Source organism: Maylandia zebra, linkage group LG16 (genome assembly GCF_041146795.1).
Source record: "Maylandia zebra isolate NMK-2024a linkage group LG16, Mzebra_GT3a, whole genome shotgun sequence".
NCBI classification, from domain to species: Eukaryota; Metazoa; Chordata; class Actinopteri; order Cichliformes; family Cichlidae; genus Maylandia; species Maylandia zebra.
The window spans coordinates 2,599,591-2,626,461 of record NC_135182.1 but is presented as its reverse complement, the minus strand read 5'-3'; the positions used below and the strand labels follow the sequence as shown (position 1 = coordinate 2,626,461).

The following is a 26,871-nucleotide window of genomic DNA, read 5'->3' as shown; positions in this document are numbered from 1 at the left end:
CTCCCCTGCAGCTGAGCCAGGGACCACACCTCTGCCACAAGTGCCTACTGTGGGATGATTGGCTGCTCCAGGAGAAGTCTAAGTTTCATGGGATCTTGTTCAAGAGTAAGATGAGAAGGCAGAAAGAGACTGACAGACAGATCTTTGTAAACACACAAACACACACACGCGTGCGCACACACACAAACACACACACATTAATATATTTGCAAATATTATTTTGTTCTATTTATCACAACTTTTCAATTTTTGTATTTCATGTATGAACTGTACATCGTGTAGAGTCTGAGTGGGTAAATTACTCAGGGTAATGTAAACATTGTACACAGGAACTCAAAGCCAGAGGACAAAATAAAACTTTATGTGATTGGCTGGGTATTAAGACCTTGTTGCTGTAGGGTATGTACGTTATTGCAAACCAACATTTTCATAAAGAGTAAAAGTGGTAAAAGAACTTGGACAAGAAAATTGCAACTTCCGTTATGGTTTTGTAAGACCTAACCAGCTTCCTCATTTTGGTTTAGCAGTAACACTAAATAAATGTCAGCTGCAATATTTTAGTCAACTCAGCAACAAATCAGATACTTTTACTTCCTCTCTTTTAGTCGGTTCTCATGTGAGCTCTTTGGTACAGAGCTTCTGTTGCAATCTGGGGAAGAAGTGTCATCTTTTACCTACTGCATATGTTAAAAGAGGCTCCCAAGTAGGACGTGAAGGTGATTTGGGGCTTTAGGAAGAATGGAGACGGCAATGAACAGGACAAGGAATGAGGTCACATACACTCAGAGTAACCCACTGTTTGACATGTCACTCAGCAGGAGTGATCTCTACAGCCTTCAGCCTGATGGTAAGTGCTAAGACAGTGAGTGTTACTTCTTTCATAGAAACTGTGTTGAGATTTGGAAAATAGTTATCTGTAACATTTATCATGTTAGAATGAACGTGAAGGCCTAAATCCCTGATTGTTTTACTTTTTAATTCCAAACCTTTGGTGCTGTTGTTTCTGAAAATGTGCCTAAACTTATCCATAATCCTTAACTGGCCATCAACAGTCTCTAAAGCTGGAAATGCCAATTAAGAGATATTATTTTCTTCCTGGTAGGTTGTAACTTTTGAATAATCCATATACAAGCTGCTCCTGAAAAAAACCTCACTGGAAACATTATAGTATCATTTAACAAAAAATAATTTTTCAATTTGCTATAGTAACCAAAAATTTCTCGTAAAGTAAGAAACACTGAACCATCGTGAAAACCAATTTCAGCCTCGATGCGACCAAAGAAAAGTTTGGACTGAATAAAAACATGAACAGTGGAGTTAAGTGGCACAGGCTTTATTAGACTTGATGACAAAAACAAAAAAATCAGCTTCCTTAAGTTTTTTACGCCAGCTGCCTGAGCGGGTAAAAAAACAAACAAACAAAAGCTGCTGTTGACAACAGACAAAACAATATTGAGTTTTTTGTCTTGGAAGAGAGTTTATTAAGACTCCTGAAACAAAAAGGAACGACATAATGGCTTAACTGAATATAGAGCAGTTCAAAGAATAACTTACAGGAAAGTACAAGAGCAAACAAATCATCTAAAAAACAACTGTGGGACTCTGAAAAACACAGAAGTAACCTGAATACTGGCAAGAGGAAAATGATTTGATTCAATTTGAATGAATTCTGGGGACTGCAGTGACAAATGTACGATTCTGTTGCTTCTAGTGCTAGTAAGTAAACTTTATTGTCATCTCTACTATATACAGTACAGGATATAGAGAAACGAGGCGAGGCTCCGGTTCCACTCAGTGCAAAAGACAAACAATAAATATAAGAAGAGAAATAAATATACACTTTAAGACAAAGATAAAAGGATCAATAACAGTTAAAATTTACAATTTACAGTTTGAAAACTGCAACAAAACCCATTTTACACCCACTCTAAATCAAAAATCAGTCTAATGTCATTATCTAATGTTATGATAGGACCGAGACAAAAACTGTGGTATTTTGTAAATATAATAATAAACGCAAATTGTGTAATTGTGTAATTTTATTAGCAGCGTCCTCCTGAAAACAACATTGAGAGTAACATCCTCCTCTCTGCCCCTTAATGCCCTCTGGTCGCTATGGTAACGTGGAAATATTTCTTTCAAAATAAGACACACAACTACAACACGGGAAAAGACCCAGGGAAACCGAGTTAATGATTAAAACCCCAAAAACCATAAATTTCACTCAACTCTCGCAGCCTGGTGACAAATGACTCACAGCCCAGTACCCGCTGATTTAAAGTACTGTCAGTACTACAGTGGCTGTCATTCTTAAACCTGGGACAGAGTGAAATGGCAACCTTTACCAGCAGGTGGTGGCAGTGTTTCATATTTTCTTTCAGTGACAGCAGGTTTGCTCATTAAGAGGTTTTCCTCGATTCAAATTTAAAAAACGAAATAAAGAAAATGACATGAATGAAAATTCACTCAAAACAGCTCCTCATATGCCAACTATGGAAAAGCATCTTATGGTACAATCAACAGAGCTTTTAAAATACTGATGTTTTAAACATGCATAAAAAAAGCAAGCAGCAGGAAACTCGCATCAGGACTACCAAGATGGTGGCGCGCACAGACGCAGCGGCCCGGGGCTCCTACATTTTTGCACTTTTGGTGGTATTGGGTACACTTGGGTTTTAAGGGGTATTTATTATTTTCTTCATTATTTTATTTACGGGTTGTACGGAAGCCCCAAATGCAATTTCATTGTTCTCTGACAATGACAATAAATAAATAAATACTAAATACTAAATTATCTCTTTCTTTCTCTCTTTCTCCTGCTTTTCTCAAACTCAACATTTGTACTCAGTAGTAGTAATTTGAGTACTAAATGCCTGAATACAACCTCCTGCTTTGATGACAGCCTAGAAATAGAAACTGTGTATTATCCTTGGAAGCACTGAAAGCAAAGTGATAAGTTCCTGTATTTGGTTTGTGCAATGTATATACTGGCATTATTTTGTTTATTTATTTATTGCTTGACTGATTTATTTGCAGAACAACTTGAAAACATTTGGTTAAATGTTAGTGATTCACTTGTATATATATGTATATATATGCATATATATATATATGGTTTCTTGCTTTTTGCTTGGTAAATGTAGACAAATATTTGTAATAGCTGAATAAATAGCTGAATTTGTGTGTCCGGAAGTGACAATTTGAAGAAGTAATCTTGGTCCAAGAGATTGATCACATAACCCTGTTTGTGTTTCAGATCTGAAGTCATCCAGGCCCAGGAAACTACGGTGTTTTCATGTCATAGTTATTTACCTCATCCTGCAGACAGTCCTTAATGCTTTTCTTCTTTATAAAGGTACAGCTGCATACCATCTCATCTGTAGAATGAAATAACTTATGAGCAAAGACAGAAATAAACTACATTATTTAAAAGTTCAGTGATGCTACCATATCAACAAACACCATGGCGACAAGGTTCAATTTAGTTTAATTTATACAGCAACAAATCGCAACAACAGTTGCCTCAAAGCACTCGATACTGTAGACCCTACAAACACTTCCAGCACAGTTACTCCTGACACAAAATCTCCTTTTTCTATCTGCACACTACAAAACAACAGATAGAAACACACAGATACTAATCTGCCATCACTTCAATGCACACAGAATCCAAACATTAGAATAAATTTTATTATTCAAATCATTTTTCATTCTCGATCCCTGCTCCATCTCTCTGGACAGCAGACATCTAAATACTTTGTTAATCAGTTATTTAGACTTTATAAATGACACAATGACCATGTTATAAATAAATAATTATAAATAAGCATCTTAATCAAGAATTTTTATATTTGTATTTAATGAGGAGTAATGGTTTATAAGTGATGAAGCACTTACTAATACCTTAGTAAAGCAGGTTAGTAAGTTTAGGGTGACATTATTATGATGTGTTACCCATTAACATACATGGGAAGAAAGTATAGTGAAACATATTTGTTCATTTTCTCTTGGTTCCAGTTTTCACACTGGAGGCTTCACTGGCTCGGCCCAGATCAGAGGGGCAAACGTCCAATGATGTTTCTCATGGTTATGAAAGCTTCCAAACTCTCATACAAAACAACAGTCAAGAAACCAAGAACCTGAGACACCACCTATGGACGCTGGAGAGCCAGGTACTCTTCTCGTGTACATATAATGTGACACGGGGCCAATGACACAATGGATATTGAAGATTGTAGGATTGACCCATGGCTGACTTGATCTTTCCTGTGTTGCTCTGGTAGAGCGGATCAATCACTGCCCCATGTTCTTGGGCAATATGTTGATCCCTAAATTGCCGTTGATGTACTCACTGGCATGTGAGCGTGTGAATGTGACACAAAGAGTTTGGGCATACATAAAGGTGCAATGGGAATGTGTGTTATTTGGTGAATGAGACTTACAGTGGGAAGCGTTTTAAGTGCTGAGCTTATGTAGAAAGGTACTATTTAAGAAGCAGTCCATCACTGAATATACAGCGCATCCGGAAAGTATTCCAAAATGGCCTGTATGGCAGTTTGTCCAGACAGAAGCCAAAATCATGCATGATGATGGGCAGCCGTGCCCCTCTCCACACGCCTGTCTCACACACACAGCGAGCCAACGACAAGTATCATAGTCATAACAACTCTATAACAGAGCTTATCTATGTGCTTTGCTTATAGTGAATCATCTTTATTCTTAATCAAAGATATAAATCAAAGTATAAGTCTGATTAATATGTTAGCTGAGACATGAGCTGGGTAATGAAAATTATTCAGATGTCTGGATTTTTGTGTGCATAGACATGATCCAGCTGCAGCCTCAGTAGATGAGTATCTGTGTGTGGCTGCAGAGATGTGAAAGATAAGAAATGTGCTGCCAGCCCAAAATTATGTTCTGAAAGATTCTGGAAAAGAGAAATGGTACTAAGGGTTGAACAGAGAACCATAAGTCAGATGTGATTTTAATGACAGTTTAATTATGCTTAATACTGATGAGAATATAACCAATACAATGAATGAGAAAATATAATGATGTCATGATTCAAGAAACAACATTTCTTTTGAATCACGTATGTGGAAAAGCCACATAGATAGATGGTAAGATATGGCTGGACATCAGGTAATAAGTTGTTTGTTCCTTTCTCTTCTCTGAGATGAGCGCTTCCAAAGCTTAGATTATATTATGTATTATAATACAGCTCGGTAATAAAGGGGTAACAGTAGGGTAACAAGGGGGAAACAAGAGGGTAATAATGTAGTATTTCTAAGTTTTAATATCCAAAGTAATAACCATGTAATGTCCAAGTAATATCGAGGTAGCAACAATGGTTACAGTTGAGTATTATTACCCTGAAATTTATGTAATAGGATAATAAGAAACCCAAAAATTGGGTGTAATAATGTGGAAATAGAGCTAGGTAATAAAGCAGTAATAGAAGGGTAACAAGGACAAAATAAGAGTGTAATAATGTGGTAATTTCTAAGTTATTACCACTCAATTACCAGTGGTAGTTTCTATATAAAAAGCAGGAAACAAAATGCCAAACCGCCTGTTTCCATTTAATAACACATTAATAACCCGTTAAAGCTAACTTAAAGAAGTGTGGTTATTACCTGGAAATATCTCAGGTAGTTTCCATGTAATAAGAAGGAAACAGATGCAAAACCACTTGTTTCTATCTAATAACACATTTATAACTATGTAATAACCTTTTAAAGCACACTTAAAGAATCGTAATGACGACCTGGAAACACCTGTGGCGGTTTCTGTGTAATAAGCAGGAATTTAACACTATGGTCATGATACCTGATTAAAAGAAGCACCAGGAAGTCTGTAATGAACTGGAAACACTTAAACACAAAATGTTAATAATTAAGTTTAAAACAATAACACATATGAATACATATGTGTTATTCTCTGCACAGGAGTGTAGAGGACCCTCCATCATGGCAAAATTTATACATGGATGACAACACATAATATGGTCAATATAGTTAAGGTGGGAAAGAAAGTGGAGCACATTTTTAAAACTGTGATCAGTCGTGGCAAATCATCAAACATCTGCTGACATCTTGGTGAATTGAGTTGTGTAAATCCACAAAGAGCAGTAAACCTAAAAGCAGTAGCCCAGATCAGCTTATCACAGCTTGTACATCAAGAAAATCTACTGGACCCGCAGATGTATTCTAGAAATTCTTGTGAGTTGTGATTCGTTTCTCCACACTGAGCCATTCCAGCTGTCTTTAGGGTTCCCCCATCTGTTGAATCCCACAACGTAGGCAACAGAAAACAGGAATACAGGAAAATAAAAAATATCTCTATCTACTAATATTTTAATATTGCCTTAACATTGCACAAGGCTTAGTCAGCTTTACACAAAAACATCCTCCAAAAAGCAGTTTTTTACTTTCTTGCATTTACACACTACAGGTGTACTTTCTGTGTAGCTGGCCTGTACCACTACACTTGGTGTCTTACACTTCTGTCTTTGGAACGTTTGCCCCCCATTCCTTCTTTCACAGTCTGTCTTTGCAGGTGATTGATGGATGGTGTGCTCATCAAAATAAAGCTAACATTAATCTCAGTGTTATTCCACATTACCTGGACTATATCAATATTCAGATCATACAGAGATTAGTTAAAATATAATATGTGGATGTGCAACCATAGTTTTCCCCAATCGGGAGCTGAGTACTGATTTGTATTTCTATAGATTTGGATGAATGCATTTGTAAATAAGTGTACTCCAATCGCTTTGTGTTTGTGCATGAATTGAACACAAATTCAACAACAATACATGTCAGCCTTCTAAAATCCCTGAGCACTAATCTGAGCAGGAGTACCTTATACACAAAGCTTATTCATCTATAATAATTCCTTTAAAAAAGTGTTTCCATGTTTTTACAGTTTAACATCACAGTCACATATTTTACCAGATTAAAGGCCTGTGTGGCGAGGAAGGTCAGCTGGACAAACTGAAGACCGACCTGAGCCTGCTCAATACCACCACCCATAACCTGGAAGGCAAACTAACAGTCATCAGCTTGAAGCCAGGTCTGTGCATGTGTTTATGTACACAACAACAGGGTAAAACAACAACTATCACAAAGGGCATTGTCTGATTTCAAGCTTTAGATCCACATCATTGTTGTTTAGACAACACTGAGGTTATTGTACTCTGTCCTACAAATTTTAGAAATGTGGTGTTTAACCAAGAATTTACTTTAGATTGCACTACGTAGCTAAGACTGTGAGGAATTTAATGAGGAATTTCTAACCAAGATTTATCCTTTAGCATGCACATTAAACAAATATATAGGGTTGCCTTCATTTGTTTGGTAAAATTAGAAACATCCGGACTCAGAGTGATGCCACACAGGTAGTGCTTCTATTGTGATAAATAATTATCGGGTCACTCTAAAAGCTCCTGAAAAGCCTTCAGTTGATCCTGAATGCTACAGCAAGAATATTAACTGGAACTAGAAAGAGAGACAATATTTCTCTCTTTAATTTGGACTTGAATCTAAAGTCTTCATCTTCACATGCAAAATGAATAACGAGGCCACGCCATAAGAATTTATAGTAAGTTTCTAAAAGTAGAATAGAAGGCAGAGCCTTCAGCTATCAGACCCCTGTATTATGGACCAGCTGCCAGTTTGGATGAGTGAGACAGACACTCTCTGGGCTGTGAGGTCTCTCTCTCGCCTCATCCTCCACCGAGACCCAAGGGCCCCCCACACTCCAGCAGGGGCCCGACAGAGTCAGGGGGGCCAGGTCCTGCCAAGCAGCCGCTGAATAGGGAACCAGTACACAACTGAATACTCAGCCTCTGACATCCAGAACCATCATTGCTCTGCCAGGTGGGGACACCAGCCACTGGCAGGGACTGTGGCGTGGAGAAATAGGCCCCCACACCTGGGGGAGCCTGAGATGTTCTAAAAGAGTTGGATTAGTAAGGAAAACAGGCACACACAAGCATACATGCCCATCCTCATGCACACATATAAACACTCTCACACTTGCCCAACATGGAGACACTCAGAGATGAATGCAGTACACACACACTCACACTCCCCATACACACACTATACTCCCAAGTCCAGACACCAATGCCTCCAGAGGGGCAATCCACTCACAGACCCATGAGATGGGGTAGAGACCACCACACAGCCCTGGTCCATGCAGCAGCAGAGCAGCCCACCAGCCCTGGCTGGAACGCCAGTCCCAGACCCCATGCCTCCCTCCACCAGCTCATATGTGGTGTTGATGCTGGCCTATAGAGCATTTATAGTACACTTTGCAAAGGAGGAATGAAAAAATAGGATGAATGTTTCCTAAGTTGCAAAGCTTTGACAACAGAACAAGCTTGAAACTAATCAATGTGACTGATTGTCCCGGAACAACAATACCTCAGGTGTAATCAGATGCATCATAACACATAGTGTAATAAAATACTTTCTAAAGTTTATCAAGCATAGCAATGTATTTACGTATGTGTTCTCAGGACCCCCAGGTCCTCCAGGCACCAATGGACATCCAGGTAACCGAGGAGAAAAAGGCAGCAAAGGTGAGGTCAAAGTTACAGAAGCTGTAATTGATGTATTTATATTAACAATGTGACATAAATCTGCCAATGTGAAATGTCATATTCAGTAAGTTTAAAGCAGCAGCCAAGGCCAAATGGAACGAGCTGATGACAGAATCATTCAGAAAAGCAGCGTCACATCTGTATTTATTTTTACAGTGTTTAGTCTAAAACCTGCTTTGGTAAAGAACAAGAAAAGTTTCAACTGTAAAAACTTCATTCATTAGAAGATGCTGTGGGGTCGTGTGCAGCAGAATACATTAGCTTTCAGCTGCTGCTCTGGCAATGATCCCAGCATTGATGACGCATCATCTCCTGTCAGATGGATGATGAGACCTGGTTGATGGATGAGCTGCAGCCGTTATTTCACATAGCTTCACAATGTAGTGCACTGACATTTGCTGCATGAAATCTCTATCAGGGCTGGACTTTTACTCACACTGACAAATTAACCAGCTCTAATGCATATATTTCCCAATAGATAAAACTCTGCGTGCCCTCAAGCTCTCTGCTAAAAAAAGTCTTTGATCAAACTTATATTTTATGATAATTACATTTAGTTGGTTTTTTGTGGTTATTTGTCGGCTCTAGACAAGGACACTAAGGACAGATTGTTGATTCACTAACATCTTCATTTTCCCGAGTCCTCACATAATAATTCTCAGTTAATCATCAATTTAATTCATTTTTTTCTTAATTCATTGCCGTTATCTCAGTGCATTTCATTATGTAAAGACTGTAGAATATTAGAGAAAGATAAAAGATGAAGAAACAGTTTGCATCGGTGTACAGAGAGAAGATGAAGCCTTCTCAGGCAGCTGCTGTGACCAGTTGTGGGGTTAAAGCGTCAATATGTTTCTTTTTTACTGCACTGAAAATTTTAATTAGTGAATCTTATTAAGGATGATTAAAAAGGATGTAAAGCGAGTGCTGTAAAAAGAAGTGTTTTAAGTGTAGTGCACTTATACCCAAGATTTACCTGTTATTGAAGTGCTTCAGACGTCCACAGAGATGAATGAAAAACAAGTTCCGTCACCTAAACACTTAAACCCCCACGGACTGCCATTTGGCTTTTCTCTACCTTTAAAACCCAGAGAGCAGCCAAATGGCTTTTAGCTAAGCTTTAGCTTCAGCCAAGTGGAAGCTAAATTGGCTAGTCATTCATATGTATATTAGGTTGTTACCTGGGAATTCTGGAGGGAGGGGAGTGGGGGTGTGTGATTGAGGGCGTGGGGGAGCTGCTAAAAGCTGTGCACTTCCTTTTGTGTTTCATCTTGATGCATTCTCAATCATCCAGGGAAATAAATCTCCAAAAGTCACCAACTTGGAGTGTTTCAGTTTGCCATCTTAGGGAGAAATCAACACACATGGGTGTATGTCCTTTGTTGCTGAGATTTATTGATGAAAACAGTACAAAAAACCAACCATTTGTACACATATTTACAAATAATAATAAAAAGTGAGTGAGTACAATTCAACATTTTCAGCAATCACTCACAATCCTGGCACTGCCATGGTATCTGTAGTCTGCATTTACCACATGTGTATCTGTTGCAGTGAACACATCGCACAGTGGCATGATTGTTCTTGCATTTGTGTTTGACCTGACACATGGCTCTTTTTCCAGGGCTCGGTGTGGAGGGTTGTGTCCGAAGCAACTGTTCTTTTCTTGCCTTCTTCGCAGCTACATGAGAGTGAGCCAACTCTGTTGCAAGCGCCACCAGGAAGTCCACCCGTCTTTCCTTCGTCCCGGTGCATGCTTGATACAGCCAATTTAGCTTCCACTTGGCTGAAGCTAAAGCTTAGCTAAAAGCCTACCAGCCATTTGGCTGCTCTCGGGTTTTATAGGTAGAAAGGTAGAAGCCTGGGGATGCTAGTGTAAAATAGTCACGTTCTGTGCGGTGACAAAGTATTTGACAGCTCCCTGATTTCTTACCTTTTTGTATTTCTGTTGCACTCACTTGTTTCCGATGTTTCAAATCATCACATCATTTTAGACAAAGATAACCTGAGTGAACAGGAAATGCAGGTTTTAAATTGCAATTTCATTTATTGGGAAAAAAGATATCTAAACCTACCGGGACCTATATCAAAATGTAATTGTCTCCAGCCCTGTGCTCATATATTGGTTTCTATTACTTTTACATCTTGATGAAATCTTCCTCCATGTTCATTTCTGAGATTGGTCAAATCTGGAGAAAGAAAGTTGTGATAATAACATACAAAGTACATCGTTACTGACATTTTGGCCCCATTAGCTGATGTGCTTTTGTGGATCTCAATCAGGCACCCCTGTGTCAGGAAGGTCTGGAACCTGCTCTCGGTTTAAAAGGTCGGAGTCTCTGATCCTATACTCAAGAAAAGAAAAAAAACAACCTTTGAATGAACATAAAAAAATGATCATGCAATGAATTTCCACGTGATTCAATTGCTTTATTATAGCAAGGAGACCACAGACAACCATTCACACCTATGGACCATTTAGCATCCTTACCCTAACCCTACTAACTGCATGTACCTAAAGGGCCACAAACGCAGGGACAACATGCAAACATGCACAGAAAGCCCAATTGGTGGATTCGAACTCTTGCTCTGAGGCAACAGTGCTACTCACCAACCTGTCACTCCATACTGTAGAAAAAGTAGGAAAGCTATGATTTCAAGGCTTGAATTTTTTTTACATTTTTGTCCTTGACAGGTTAAGCCACAGTAAACAGCAATAGCATGTACGTGCTGTGTGTTTACTTGCCTCTAATAACCCCAGTGACTTTCCTGTGGTTTGAAATCTCTTGTGATCAAGCGCTAACAGCTTCGCAGTCCTCCAGATGTCGATCATGCATCCTCTGAAGATTTGGTTGCCAGGTTGGCCTCTGATTAAGCCTGAAAAACTACAGAGTTCATTTTTAATGCTATTATGACATCTGAGTGATTTGATGTCAATAATAAACAGGCTTTTACCTTTACAGTTTCACAAGGTGAAAAATAGAATGTCCACAACTCAGCTAATGCTGATTTTGAGAGGAGAGAGGTTGAGGAGAGAATGGGCAGAATTCAGGCTGAAGAAAAGTATTTCTGTTCTGTGTTGATGTAATCCAGCCAAGTCCTTGGAAGTTGTCTTCCTGCAGAAATCAGTGGAAATCCAAATCCTCTTGATTTTGTAATCTAACATAGCAAAAATGAGAAAAACACAAAACCAAACTGTAAGACAACACAGAAGTACATACAAGCATGCGCATCAAATTACAGGAAAAGACCAGAATATCAGGAATCATTATTGCTCAAACTGCAGTTCTTCATGATAATTAGACTTATACTTTGATTACATCTTTCATTAAGAATAAAAATGATTTACTATTAGCAAAAGCACATACAGATAAACTATCATAGCACTTTGCATCACTGTAAACATAAAAGGCTGGATGGTATCACCTCTCTCCAATTTAATATGAGCTAAGCCGGCAAATTCAGACTCTGTCGATCCCACCTTTCTCGACATGCTGTTTCTGAGGTAGAAAGTTGCACAGACAGAGCATTCGTTTTTCAATTTCTAATACCCAACCAATAAGTTACGGTGAAGTTGAATCTCCTGAATAGAGAGACAAGACGAGAGTTCAGCTGTTTGACCAAGTGGAAGTCGCTAACTCCCACTCGATTTTGTGATCAATGTAAACTTAAAAAAATATATCAGCTCTTTTACTTCTGTGGTGACACTACAGGGTTAATATAACTGATCTAAACACTAATGTCTAGGTACAGTGTATATTTTGCTGAATAAACCATGTTACTAATATCAAGCACAAACTTACTATTTTAAATCGGTTCAACAGAAAACCATGGTGAGGTGACTTTGTTTTCCTGATGTGTAGCATCTGCATAGCTTCTACAGCACAAGTTTCTTCCGTAATACAGTCAACAAAAATAAAAATAGACGTTAAATTTATTAAGTATTTGAAAGATTATTCAGTCATTAACTTTGGCAGTTCATGGATTTTGCAAACTATCATCATATGTTGTGGAAACAACTTGATTATCTAGGAAATAGATTTTTCTACTTTTACGTTGATATAAAATGTGCCAAAATTAGAAAATCGCCTTTAAATGAAATTACTTTTTTAGGGAACAAGTTTGTATTTTTATTTTTCAAAAAACGGAATTTTATAGTTTTTTTTTTATAGAATAGCTTATAGCATATTGGTATGTAAATATAATAAATAATATAGAAAAACAACACTAAAAATAGTTCACAATAGAAAGAATTAACAAGATATTCCAACTGATCACAACTTCTACAACAACAATACAAGTCCTGTGTAGAACTGCAATGTTCTTTACATTTTCACTTTCTTTTTTATAATCAAAATTTTATGCATTTTATAAAAATATGATGTGGAGTAAAAGTCGGTAATAAAATTGGTTTGTCTTGTGGTCATCTTCTAACTGCACTGGCCGTGTGTGCTTTTTTTCTGCATGCTTGCGTCATCAGATATTATAATCCATCACATACCGGTATGTTTCTTTCCAGGAGACCATGGAGATAACGGCCTTCCAGGACCAAAGGGTGAAAGGGGAGACAAAGGAGAACAAGGAGAGCCAGGTACTGGAAAATGGTAGAGTTTAATATGCCTATACAGTCCACCCTGTGGCAGCTATAGTAAGAGCTGCTCACATTCTCTGAAATCTTATCAAAGTTGCTTCAGTGCATCCTTTACAACCAGCTTCTGTACTGGGGAGACTGGAGATATCATCTCACAGATCAAAGCACGACCCCAGTGCAACATTCAGTACTGTTGGCGACAATATTTTAGCACCTTGGGAACGAGAATGGGTGCCGGGGCAGACCAGACACCAGACACTCCCACCCAAGGAGTAGGAACGGATGCAGGAGCAGGCTGGGTCATGGCTGCCCTTACCTTGGAGTGGCATCAGCAATGATCTGGCACCCGCTGTCTCTACCTGAGAACCAGGTACTGGAGCGGAAACCAGCAGGGCCCTAACTGATTTGAGACCAGGAAACGCGATTGGCTGAGCCCCAGCCTCCCAAACCTGAGGCACTGGTATGGGTGCAGGGGTAGGCAGGAGCCCAGCTGCCCTCGAAGCAGGAGCTGGTGCCAGCTGGGTCCTAGCCAGTGTCCCCCGAGAAACTAGTACAGCTGCAGGGAATGGGGGGACCTTGGCCACCCTAGGAGCAGGTGTGGGTGCACAACCCATCTCTGCCTTAACTGACTGACTTACACCAATGATCGTTTCAGGCTGTGCTGCTTCATAAACCCTTTCTGAATGAGAAGCATGAGAATTCATCTTTGAGCACAAAAACAGTCTCAGAGAATGCAGGTCATGAATAAATGAATAGTCTGAGGGAGTCTTTCAAAAAGTAGTTTCATATACATAATCCTCATGCACAGTCTTGTATTTAGCCAGTTCAGAAGCACAAATGTATGTTTGAGCTTCTGGAAAAAAACGAGCCGTTTATTGTGGCTGATAATGAACAAGAACAAAACAGAGAAACAAAATTAAACGAAGAGCCAACCATAAAAAAACTAAATACAAAATACCTGAAACACATGGAAAGAATGAGAGGACATGGAGACACGAGGGAGGACAGAAGATTTACAGACTGAGGGAGAGACAATAAATACGCTGAGGGATGACGAGGGAAGTGGAAACAGCTGGAGTGAACAAGATGTGATGAGACAGGGGAAGCAAAACTTAGCACACTGAACACAGGACGAGAGAATGAACAGGAAACACTGAGACTTAAGACATACAGCCGGATACAGCAATGGAGATAAACAAGCAGGGTGTCATGCGGCGGCTGTGTGAAGGCAAGAGAGGACCCAAAATGCACGGCTCTAGACACACGGGGATGAACTCAAAGGCAGGTCTTTATTAACAGGAACATAAGAAGTCAACTATACTGGGAGCAACTAAAGCTGAGGCGCTGGGAAGACACGGTAAATGCACACAACCTAGAGGGATGACGCAACACGGAACAAAGGGACACTCTGACATAAATACACAGAAGGTAATGAGGGAAGTGGGAACACACGGGGAACGCAGCTGAGGACAATTACTCGTGACAGAGCGGGGAGGACACGAACCTGAAAATACTGACACCAAGATGTGGACCTTGAACACAACACAGTACACAGAGATGGGCACAGAGAGAGAGGCAGAGAAGAAGGATGAATACACGAGGGGATGAGGAGAACACAGAACACAAAGGACGGGAACACGGTACCAGAACAAACACCACAATAACAGCATGGACACAGGGGGGATCCAAATACCAAACCAAACAATCCAATGAACATAAGGAACAAAATAAAAAACCACAGGAAAACTAAGAACACTGGGTCAAAATGACCCAGGACCATGACACAGGGAGGCAAACGATGAGACACAAGGAGAGCAACAGCATGTCTACACACACACAAAGTCTAGACATTAGAATTATTTTTATTACTCAAACTGCATATCTCATTCAGCATGTTAATTAGACATATTCAATTCAATACTTTATTGTCCCACAAGGGGAAGCAATAAGAATAAATAAAACAATGATAAAAAGCCACAAGACAGTTATTTGCCATTAAGGAGACGGGTTGCAGTTGGGATAAAAGAAACCTGGAGTCTCTTGTTCTTCCTCACAGGTTCTCTAAAACGACGGCCAGAGTCAAACTCACTTCAAACAATTTATAATAAAAAGAGCCTTCCTTCCTCTTCCTTATATCTTTGACTATAGCTTCAATTTGCACACATGAACTTTGTTTAGCACTCTGTATCACTTTAAACTTAAAAGGCCAGATGTCTTTTTACCCTCTCAGACTTAATAAGAGGCGAGCAGGGAGGGCTTCATTCTCTCAGTCCAACCTTTCTCGACTGGAAGGCAGCCTTCACCTTCCACTTCTTCTCTGGCTCTTCTGTGAGCTCTCGGTATTCCTCGAGCTTCTCACATTCCTTCTTCCTGGTGTTGCTACCACTTGGTATCACTACATCGATCCCTACAGCCTTCTTCCTCTACTTGTTCTTCCCATTCAGCTGACTCCTCAGGATGTTTCTTACGCTCTGCAGGTATTTTGTGGTTGAGACTTTCCGAGCAGTTTGGTTTCCCTCTGTGACACCAAGGTACTTGAAACTGACATCCATTGTTAGTCAGTGGTACCAGCTTCAGTCATTATGCAAATGTACCGGAAAACACAACAAGTTTTAACCGTCTAGCTTTGATTGGAGGTTATGTTGAAGAATTTGGAAATCATTGTCGTTCTTCATTATTCTAACAACTTTGTGCAATGTACCGGTACCACTGGCAGCCAAACAGCTCCAGAGCCAGATGTTATCACCATCATCAAGGTATAAATAATATGCTTCATTTTAAAAGCCCTAACTGTCATGAACAGTCAGGGCGGGATTGGACCCTGAATGCAGACAAGATCATTATATCAATAAGAGAACAGAAAGAGAAAAGTCACAACACAAACTAACCTGTCTAAAGGAAAAAACAACACAACCAACAACCAGACGCACTTCTGTGGCCGGCCAGCCTTCACTAGTAGCAGCAAAAAAACATCTACACTGTTCCCGAAACTGTCAAAACGACTGTGTCTTTCCATTCTGCTCAGCAGAATCTCAGACTCTAGAGAGCAGAGAAAATTGCAAGTGGACCTCAAACAGACTTTATAATGTTTTATGGCTAACTGCTCAGTGAGTCCAGGTGCAGGCTGGGAAAAATGAGCAGCAGAGGAAGAGAAACAGCACCTCACCTGCACATCCCCATTGCATGTAACAGAGGCCAGATGGTTCAGTTTTTGTCTCATCTGGCCATAAACCTGTCCTGCAGAAAGGCTATTCATTGTGAGCAGCTGCTAAGATCGTCAGCTGAAACAATGTATGTAAGTTTATGTTATTTGGATGTTTCACGGCTTTGGTGTTCTTCTGAAAGGTGACTACAAATGTCACCCTTAGATAAGAGGAAACTGGTTGGGATGTCTGTCTTTTGTTAATTTACATTTACGAGTTAAAATTTGCTCCCATAAAAGTTAAACAGACATTTTAAAATCACCATTGTTGTCTTTACAAATGCAGGTCCTAGGGGTCCACCTGGGGATCAAGGACCAGGTGCAAAGGGAGAGAAAGGTGACCCTGGCAGTCCAGGTAAGGTTTTTGGTTAAATTCATTGCAGCCGTGTTGAGGATTCACTCAAACTCAAACTGAAGCAGATTATACACTAGGGCGACCAATCATCCTCTTTCTCTGGACTTGTTGACTTGTAAAAGACTATATGACATTTTTTATTTCACCATTCATTAACTGCACAGAGAAGGCATCGTTTAAATATGTCAAAGTTTTCTTTAAGGCAAAAAGAATTTTCTGGCACAACTTCACCTGCTTCCAAGGTGCATGGAGAGGATAAAAGAATTCACAAAGCAGAAACTCCAGCAACACTTGAGGGAAGATGAACAACTTTAATAATAGATGTTTCGGCTTGTGGCCTTCATCAGGGTTCTGATGAAGGCCACAAGCCGAGGATATGCTTCCTAGATATTCCAGCATTGTCCCTAGATATATTCCGGTCCTGGGTGACCGACTGCACCAGCGTAGGGGCTGACAATGGATCCCTGGTTTTCATCCCAATCACTAATGGCAGTTATGGTGCCACCGCCTAGGCCAGGGCTGTCGAACTCATTTTACATTGCAGGCCACGTACGACCCATCTAAGCGGTCGGACCGGTGAATCTCCCCTTTCTGTCAGTGTAAAGAAGTTTCATATTTAACAGTTTTTCTACATGATAAAGAAAAAGAAACAAAATAAATATTTATATTAGAAAGTGAAAATCAGAAACCTTGTTTTTCACAAAGTTACAGAGGTTTTATTAGAAACATAGCTATGCGTTTAGCAATTTGGCATAATTCACTACCAATAAAAGGTTAATTTTTTTTGTAGTGAATAGCAGGAATGAGGCTTTCTTGTCAGAAGTCATTTTAGGAAAACAGAAAAACAGCAGCCAGCAGCACTGTACACAACTGGTGCGTAATAAACAAGTAAATAAGGCAGATAATAGAGATTTTTGATGGGAAACTGGTCCTGAAGCACACAGAGATGGAGCTGATTTGGTGAATTTGGCTCGCAGAGTGATCAATCCTGCAGTTTTGCAAGATGTCTGTTATGACTTTACATGCCTTTATGCACCTCCCTTTGTTAATCCGTTCAATACTTTCTCCCTGTGTCAATTCTCATTATTACACATAATTTATGGACACATATGGTTTGATTTCTGTGCATGTATGGATAGGATGGGTTGTTACTGTTGTTACTGATTCTCTGGTGAGAATTTTATGTCAATACCACCTTCAGAAATATATTGTCTTGAACGTATACACAAAACTGAATGTGTACACAAAACTGAATGTGTACACAAAACTGAATGTGTACACAAATCCAGAAATAAACGGACTGAAAATTATTTAAGGCTTTTCTAGCCTAACTGAGCACTCAGAACACTGGTGGATACACTGAGGGCAATTTGGACTTCATCCCTCTTCTTTTCTTTGTAGGTCACAGCAAACCTTATTTGAAAATGGAAATACTTTGCATTTACTGTATACGTCATTGTTTTAGTCTTACTGACTATTCAATTCAATTCAATTCAATTTTATTTATATAGCGCCAAATCACAACAAAAGTTGCCTCAAGGCGCTTCATAGATACAGAGAAAAACCCAACAATCATATGACCCCCTATGAGCAAGCACTTTGGCGACAGTGGGAAGGAAAAACTCCCTTTTAACAGGAAGAAACCTCCGGCAGAACCAGGCTCAGGGAGGGGCGGGGCCATCTGCTGCGACCGGTTGGGGTGAGAGAAGGAAGACAGGATAAAGACATGCTGTGGAAGAGAGACAGAGGTTAATAACAGATATGATTCAATGCAGAGAGGTCTATTAATACATAGTGAGTGAGAAAGGTGGCTGGAAAGGAAAAACTCAATGCATCATGGGAATCCCCCGGCAGCCTACGTCTATTGCAGCATAACTAAGGGAGGATTCAGGGTCACCTGGTCCAGCCCTAACTATATGCTTTAGCAAAAAGGAAAGTTTTAAGCCTAATCTTGAAAGTAGAGATAGTGTCTGTCTCCTGAATCCAAACTGGAAGCTGGTTCCACAGAAGAGGGGCCTGAAAACTGAAGGCTCTGCCTCCCATTCTACTTTTAAATACTCTAGGAACAACAAGTAGGCCTGCAGAGCGAGAGCGAAGTGCTCTAATAGGGTGATATGGTACTACAAGGTCATTAAGATAAGATGGGGCCTGATTATTTAAGACCTTGTATGTGAGGAGCAGGATTTTGAATTCTGGATTTAGAGAAATCTGCTCTCTCTTTCTAGTCCCTGTCAGGACTCTTGCTGCAGCATTTTGGATCAGCTGAAGGCTTTTCAGGGAGTTTCTAGGACTTCCTGATAATAATGAATTACAGTCGTCCAGCCTGGAAGTAATAAATGCATGAACTAGTTTTTCAGCGTCACTCTGAGACAGGATATTTCTAACTTTAGAGATGTTGCACAAATGGAAGAACGCAGTCTTACATATTTGTTTAATATGTGCGTTGAAGGACATGTCCTGGTCAAAAATGACTCCAAGGTTCCTCACAGTGTTACTGGAGGCCAAGGTAATGCCATCCAGAGTAAGAATCTGCTTAGATACCATATTTCTAAGATTTTCAGGGCCGAGTACAATAACCTCAGTTTGATCTGAATTAAGAAGCAGAAAGTTAGCGGCCATCCAGGTCTTTATGTCTTTAAGACATTCCTGCAGTTTAACTCATTGGTGTGTGTTATCTGGCTTCATGGACAGATAGAGCTGGGTGTCATCGGCATAGCAGTGTAAATGTATGCTATGTCTTCTAATGATGCTGCCTAAGGGAAGCATGTATAATGTAAACAGAATTGGTCCTAGCACTGAACCCTGTGGAACTCCATAATTAACCTCAGTGTGTGAAGAGGACTCTCCATTTACATGCACACCTGGAGACCGCTGGAAGCACTGTGAGAATCATGTTCTTTGATTTCTCCAGTGCCTTCAACACCATTCTTCCCTCGGTTCTAAAGGACAAGCTGGTGAACTCTGGAGTGGACCATCACCTCACTACCTGGATCCTGGACTACCTCACCGACCGACCACAGTATGTGAGGACTCAGGGCTGTGTGTCGGACAGGGTCGTCTGCAGTACGGGGGCCCCACAGGGAACGGTTCTGGCTCCGTTCCTCTTCACCATCTACACTGCAGACTTCTCCCACAATTCCACCCAGTGCTTCCTGCAGAAGTTCTCTGATGACTCTGCAATAGTCGGCCTCATCACTGATGGGGACGACAAGGAGTACAGAGGTCTGACCCAAGACTTTGTGGACTGGTGCCAGCTGAACTACCTCCAGATCAACGCCAGTAAAACCAAGGAACTGGTGGTAGACTTCCGCAGGCACAAGCATTCTCCACTGCAACCACTGAACATCCAAGGTATGGACATTGAGGCTGTGGACAGCTACAGGTACCTTGGTGTTCATCTGAACAATAGACTGGACTGGACTCATAACTCAGACGCCCTCTACAGGAAAGGGCAGAGCAGGCTGTACCTGCTGCGGAGACTCAGGTCGTTTGGAGTGGAGGGCCCACTCCTGAAGAAATTCTATGACTCTGTGGTGGCTTCTGCTATCTTTTATGGCGTGGTCTGCTGGGGCGGCAGCATCTCTGCTGGGGACAGGAAGAGACTGAACAGGGTGATCCGAAGGGCCAGCTCTGTTCTAGGATGCCCTCTGGACCCAGTGGAGGTGGTGAGTGACAGGAGAACGGCGGCTAAGCTGTCATCCCTGTTGGACAACGTCTCCCACCCCATGCAGCAGACTGTGACAGCACTGAGCAGCTCCTTCAGTGGGAGACTGCGGCACCCACGGTGTGGGACGGAGAGATTTCGCAGGTCTTTCCTCCCCACTGCTGTCAGACTCCATAATAAAGACTTTAACTGATCAAGCACACACATCCATACATATGCAATAATACTAAGTGCAATAATCCTTTCTGTCATCGTTGTATTTTTACTCAGTTGTATATAGTATTTGTATTTGTATTCTATTTTTATCTTATTGTATATTTATTTTATTTTATTCTACTGTATATAGTATATTATTTTATTCTATTCTGTACAGTTGTGTACTGTATTTATTCTTATTGTATTCTAATTTTTGCCTCATAACTTTTGCACTGTCCACTTCCTGCTGTGACAAAACAAATTTCCCACGTGTGGGACTAATAAAGGTTATCTTATCTTATCTTATCTTATCTTACAAACTGGAGTCTATTAGATAGATATGATACAAACCACTGCAGTGCAGTACCTGTAATACCTACAGCATGTTCTAATCGCTCTAATAGGATATTATGGTCGACAGTATCGAACGCTGCACTGAGGTCTAGCAGGACAAGCACAGAGATGAGTCCACTGTCAGAGGCCATAAGAAGATCATTTGTAACCTTCACTAAAGCTGTTTCTGTGCTGTGATGAGCTCTGAAACCTGACTGAAACTCTTCAAATAAACCATTCTAATCAACTAATCAAAGTATCAAAAAAATAATCACAGCGTGTCACTTGTGCTGTATTTTGACAAGTTATTGCCTTATTCCATAATGAATTAAATTCATTTTCACCTCAAAGTTCTACACTCAATACCCAATAAGACAAAGTGACAAAAGTTTTCTTGCAATTCTTGCAAATTTATTAAAAATAAAAAACAAAAATATAACACGTGCATAAACATTCACAGCCTTTGCTGAATACATTTTCTGGTGTAACTTTGGCAGAACTGTCGCAAGTCTTTTAAGTATAATGCTTCATGCTTGGCACACTTTTTTGGGCAGTTTCTCCCAGTCTTCTTAGTAGATCCTCTCGGGCTCTACTGGGCATGATGGGAAGTGTTAGTGCACAGCTATTATCAGATCTCTCCAGAGATATTCAGTGGGTTCAAGTCTGGGCTCTGGCTGAGTCACTCAAGGACGTTCACAGGTGGTCCTGAAGCCACTCCTTTGTTATCTTGGCCGTGTGGAGGCCGTTGTTTTGTTGGGAGACCTTTGACTAAGTCAAGGTCCAGAGTGCACTGAAGCTGGTTTTCATCATGAATGTGTCCATCACTGCATTCATCTTTCCCTTGACCATGACTAGTGTCTCAGTTCCTGCTGCAGAAATACCATCACATGATGTTTGGTAAAGTGATCATTGGCTTCTTGGCCATTGTGTTGTCTCTGACTAAGGCCCACCAATCCCAATTACTCAGACTGATCAGGATTCCAGCTCTGAGAAGAGTCATGGTGGTTGCAAAAGTCTTTATGGATGATCGAGACCACTGTTCTCACTGGGACCTTCCGTGGTGCAGAAATTCTTCCGTACTCGTTCCCAGATCTGTGCCTCGACACAATCCTGTCTCAGAGGTCTACAGACAAGTGCTTGGACTTCATGGCTTGGTTTGCACTCTAACCTGCACTGTCAACTGTGGGACCTTAGACAGACATGTACTTTTCCCAATCATGTCCAACCAACTAAATTTAAAACTTTCAAGTTGTAACAGCTGACAAATGATCAGGGGAAACAGGATGCACCTGAGGTCAGTTTTCAGCGTTAATACATATGTTTTGTTATGTCTTTATTTTTAATAAATTTGTGAGAATTTGAAACTTTCAGACTTTTTTTAAACTTTGTCATTGTGGGAAACTGTGAAGAATGATCAGGCGAAAAATGAATTCACGCTATTTTGGAAAAAGTCTCTGACATGACACAATGTGGAACAAGTGAAGTGCTGTGAATACCGTGTGTGTACAGTGTGACTAATGTGAAACAGTGTTTTAAAACAGTATTTGTTAAACCCATACCAATCCATATTCTTATATGTTTGTGCTGTTTGTGTTTTTCTCTTTCATGAGATTTCATTTTGTCATTTTCACGACAGGTCCTAGAGGGCCAAGTGGTTACAATGGAACACAAGGTAAGCACATTTAATCAACAAGCCCGTTTCCACGACTAAAAAAAGGATCCATAACTCAAAACTTCGACTTATTTTCTCAAAATTTCGACTTGTTAACTCAAAATTTCGAGTTAGCGCTGCCAATCAGTAATCTACGTGAATGACGTCATTTCCTTGTTACCCGGAAGCTGAAGCCCTCAGGTAAGCTACCGGTATTACATCCAGTCATGAATGCACAGATTGCTGAGTATTTTCAGCTTGGCTTCAAAAATGATAAAATCCTTGTGTTATTGGCTGAATCACATGGTGTTACTATCAGCAAACGCACTCGCTAAAGCGCCAATTTGTTGCGATCCGGTTTTGCGCGTTAGTCTGCGCCATATGCTTCCGGGTAACAAGAAAGTGACCTCATTCACGTTGATTACTGATTGGCAGAGCTAACTCAAAGTTTTGAGAAAAGTAACTTGAAATTTCGAGTTAATAAGTCAAAATTTAAAGAAAGTAGCTCAAAATTTCGAGTTATGGATACGTGTTATTATTTTTTTTTGTAGTGGAAACGGGCTTCCATAAAAGATGGAGAAAATATGACTTGGAGTCTTGTTTCTCTCACACACTGGAAGCTTAGTTTTTCCTTACTTTTTCTGGGGGTTACATATTCCACAAAAAGAGCTGGTTTTGTTAGAAAAGTTCCACTAGGCAACATCTATAAGAGATATCTCATACAGGGAAGTTTAATTTGAGAGCCAGTTCAGTAAACAAAGATCTTTATAATGAATTGAACATAATGACAGATGACCAGTAAGCAGATTGGAGACTGATTGGCTTGAAGAAGGCAGGCAGAAATATGACTGAACTAGAGCTGTGATGTCAGCAATGAGCTTGAAAGTGTGGGAAAGTGGAAGTGATGAAAGCACAAATTAGGCGCCAAGCGCCCAGGAAGCAGACAGATGTTTGATTGTAGATCTTCCTTAATAAAATGATGTATAAGCTTCAGTCTGTTTGTGATAGCTACATTTGGGTCCATGACTGACACCTTGTTGACTTAGATGTTGTAGATGTTTGTTTTCTGTCATCATGCACTTCAGCTGTTTTCTGTAGGGGACAGTGTATAATGCAAAGATTTGTAAAACCTTTTGAATTTAAGTTGCAAGTCTGCACTGCAGTCAAATATTCATCGTGATATAAAATCTATTGTAGTGGTGTACAAAAGCAAAACTGGGAGAAATATGTCTTTGTCTAATAAATTATGGGCCTACTGTAATTTCATATGTCAGCTTTAATCTTTTCTCCACAGGTCTTCCTGGGCCACCAGGTACCAAAGGAGAGAAGGGAGAGATGGGAACAGAGTGTAAGTGCACTTCATGCTGACCTGAGAGCAGCGATAGCTTCAGAAACCTCAGATGTTAAACATTAAAAAATGTATTAAAGGTATTCTAATGTCTAAAGGGACATTAACCATTTTTGACAGAGAGAAAATAAAAGCCTTAGAGTGTTTTGTTATTAGATTTGTACTGATGAAAATAGCATGCAGCACATAGTGATTCAACAAGTATGGCTGCTATATCACAGCAGAAATATCTTGATGCATGCTCAGTCATCCAGGTAAGTAAATCTCACAGCAGAAATATTTCATCGCCAGAACACAAGTTGGCTTTTTGTGAAGTAGTCACAGAAAATGCAGCGTGTTTGTCAGTTAGCATTTCCAGATTTGTCATTTATGAAATGCAAACCAACTAAATGTCTCACAGGGACATTTTTACCATTGTTAACCATCCTGATCTCTTTCATAACAACAATGATTCCAGTAACAACAAAAACCCACTGTTAATCTTGTCACCTCAACTTTGTCCACCACAGTGACTGTGCGTCTTGTGCCAGGAAAAAACCAAGGACGAGTGGAAGTGAAGCACAACAATATCTGGGGCACTGTGTGTGATGACAGATTTGACCGTGTGGATGGCTTGGTGATCTGTAAGATGCTGGGCTTCCAGACTGTCCATTCCACCTTTATTGCCGCCCCAGGTACCAAGCCCACTCTGTCATCTGTTTTCAATGAATCTCAATCTTACTGCTAGAACCTTATTTTATTTATTTATTTATTTATGTAATTTATTTAAAATGCTATTCCCAAATTTCAAAGAAATTAAATAATAAGATGTTGACTTTTTATGGTCAAATAGTAGGAAATCTCATAAAATGTAACATAAATTCATAAAGCCACATCTAATTCCAGGTGAATGTAAAATGTGTGCACAGGTTGTAAGTGTAGCACAGAATTTATAGGAACTAAAAGTATATTAAAAAAGTAAACATAGGGACTGTCAAAGCAAGCAGGTGGTTTATGTCATAGTATCACAAGATAAAGAACCTTTATGAAGATGCACAGAGACAAAGTGAAGAAAACGAAAGTAAGCCTTTATTTTGGCTGATAAAAATCTGTCAAATAAAAAAGAGCCCACTCACAAAAACTCATAGTTCATAAGCCTAAAACACTGGGTCAGAGAAAAACAGCACAACACCAGTCTGCTCTAACACTTCTTTCCTTCTGTAGGGTCTGGCAAGATCTGGCTGGACGAGCTGCGGTGCACAGGAGCCGAGGACAATATCTTTGATTGCCCTCAAGGTAAAATCGGTGTTAATGACTGCAACCACAATGAAGACGCTGGGTTACACTGTCTGTAGACTGAAGACGGAATCGCTGCTCTCGTGGAATCAAGAGCAACAAAATGTTTTCAGAAACTCAGTGTTCAGTATATATCACAGGAAATATTACACATTTTACTTCACTGTTTTGCTCAAAACTGACTTTAATGATTGAGCTTTAAAAACCTGTTATGAGCTTGTGATTCAGTACTATACAAAAGCCTGCACATTAATGACGTAACAGTTATTTTCCTTGTAGATCACTATAAAATATTCCTGATAAATTAACTCAAACTGGTGTTTGTAATTGCTTGCAATCTGTGACCTTGCAGCTACACCCCACTAAATACTGCACTTTGTACCATGAGGTGGCTCTGGATACTCACACCACTGTCAAACACATCGATACACAGCTCACTGACCAGGGAGCAGTACTGAGACTAATGGTGTTCACATCTCAGTCTAATTATATATTCACACAATATATTTTGGTCAGAGGGCCCGGTGGCGCCTGTGTCCGGCAGCCTCGCCTCTGTCAGTGCGCCCCAGGGTGGCTGTGGCTACAATGTAGCTGCCATCACCAGTGTGTGAATGTGTGTGTGAATGGGTGGATGATTGTGTATAGTGTAAAGCGCTTTCGGGTACTTAGGACCAAGTAAAGCGCTATACAAATACAGACCATTTACCGTTTATTTTATTCATTTAATTTTAATCTCAATATTTAACATATTAGCTAAAACCAATGCTTCTCACTGACTTCTCTTATGCCCCCCCCCCGGGAAGAAAAAAACATTTTGCGCCCCCCACAACTATAAATAGTATCATTTGTCTATAAAATTGTTATATGTACACCTCGCTTTAACACTTTATCCTTATTTACATTAAAGAAGACAAAAAAGAAAGAAATATACTGTAGATCAACTTACCACAAAAAATAACTTTTTTAACTAAAAAACAATATTAACATTGTTTTTTAGTGTGTAAGAGAAAAAATTGCAACAATTTGCCTGAAATAAAAAAGAAATTAAATCCTTACTTAAACTTTGAACATTTTTTGACCGACTTGAACAATAAAATTGATCAAACTCAATAAATAATAATAATAATAATGAATTCAAACTGATCAGCAACATTAAATCAGGAGCACAATATATTAAACACTTTAACCTACAAAAAACAAAAATGAATAAAACAATTTCTGCTGATTTTCTTCTTTGATCAAAATAACAAAGTCAGGATTAATGGCTACAATGAGCAGGTTTTGCAGTGCACATCTTTTCTAAGCGGGTTTGAAGCAGGATCCTGCAGCTCTCACCTCCTGCTCAGTGTTTAGCTGGGACCTGTCTTCAGTGCAGCAACAGCAGAGAAGCCAGTCTCACAAAGACGTTGCAAAAGGAAGAAGAACGCCCACAGCCTTCTGCCCTCAGAGTGGATACTGCTTCTCTACCAGAATTCACTCAGTGTCTGTGATGTGAACTGCAGTCTCAGTGTGGAGTCAGATGTCATGTCAATGAACTGGTTCTCCTCTGCAAAGCTGAAACCAGTTGATGCCAGTGCTTCTCTTTGTATAATACAGTGTGTCCACTCAGTTTTAGGTGAGTCCTTTTCTCATCCCTGCCATGTTTT

At 39.9% G+C, this 26,871-nt stretch overlaps 1 protein-coding gene across 1 annotated transcript; it reads left to right on the top strand.

Moving 5' to 3' along the window:
- marco (macrophage receptor with collagenous structure) lies at window positions 1-25,539 on the top strand. The gene is made up of 12 exons (XM_004571953.3): window positions 1-105; window positions 606-847; window positions 3,257-3,355; window positions 4,018-4,172; window positions 6,960-7,077; window positions 8,528-8,590; window positions 13,131-13,202; window positions 16,691-16,759; window positions 22,588-22,623; window positions 23,897-23,950; window positions 24,460-24,624; window positions 25,154-25,539. Exons 2-12 carry the CDS (start codon window positions 739-741, stop codon window positions 25,282-25,284), a joined length of 1,071 nt encoding a protein of 356 aa, XP_004572010.1. The 5' UTR covers window positions 1-105; window positions 606-738; the 3' UTR covers window positions 25,285-25,539.
- Window positions 25,540-26,871: the final 1,332 nt, after the last annotated feature.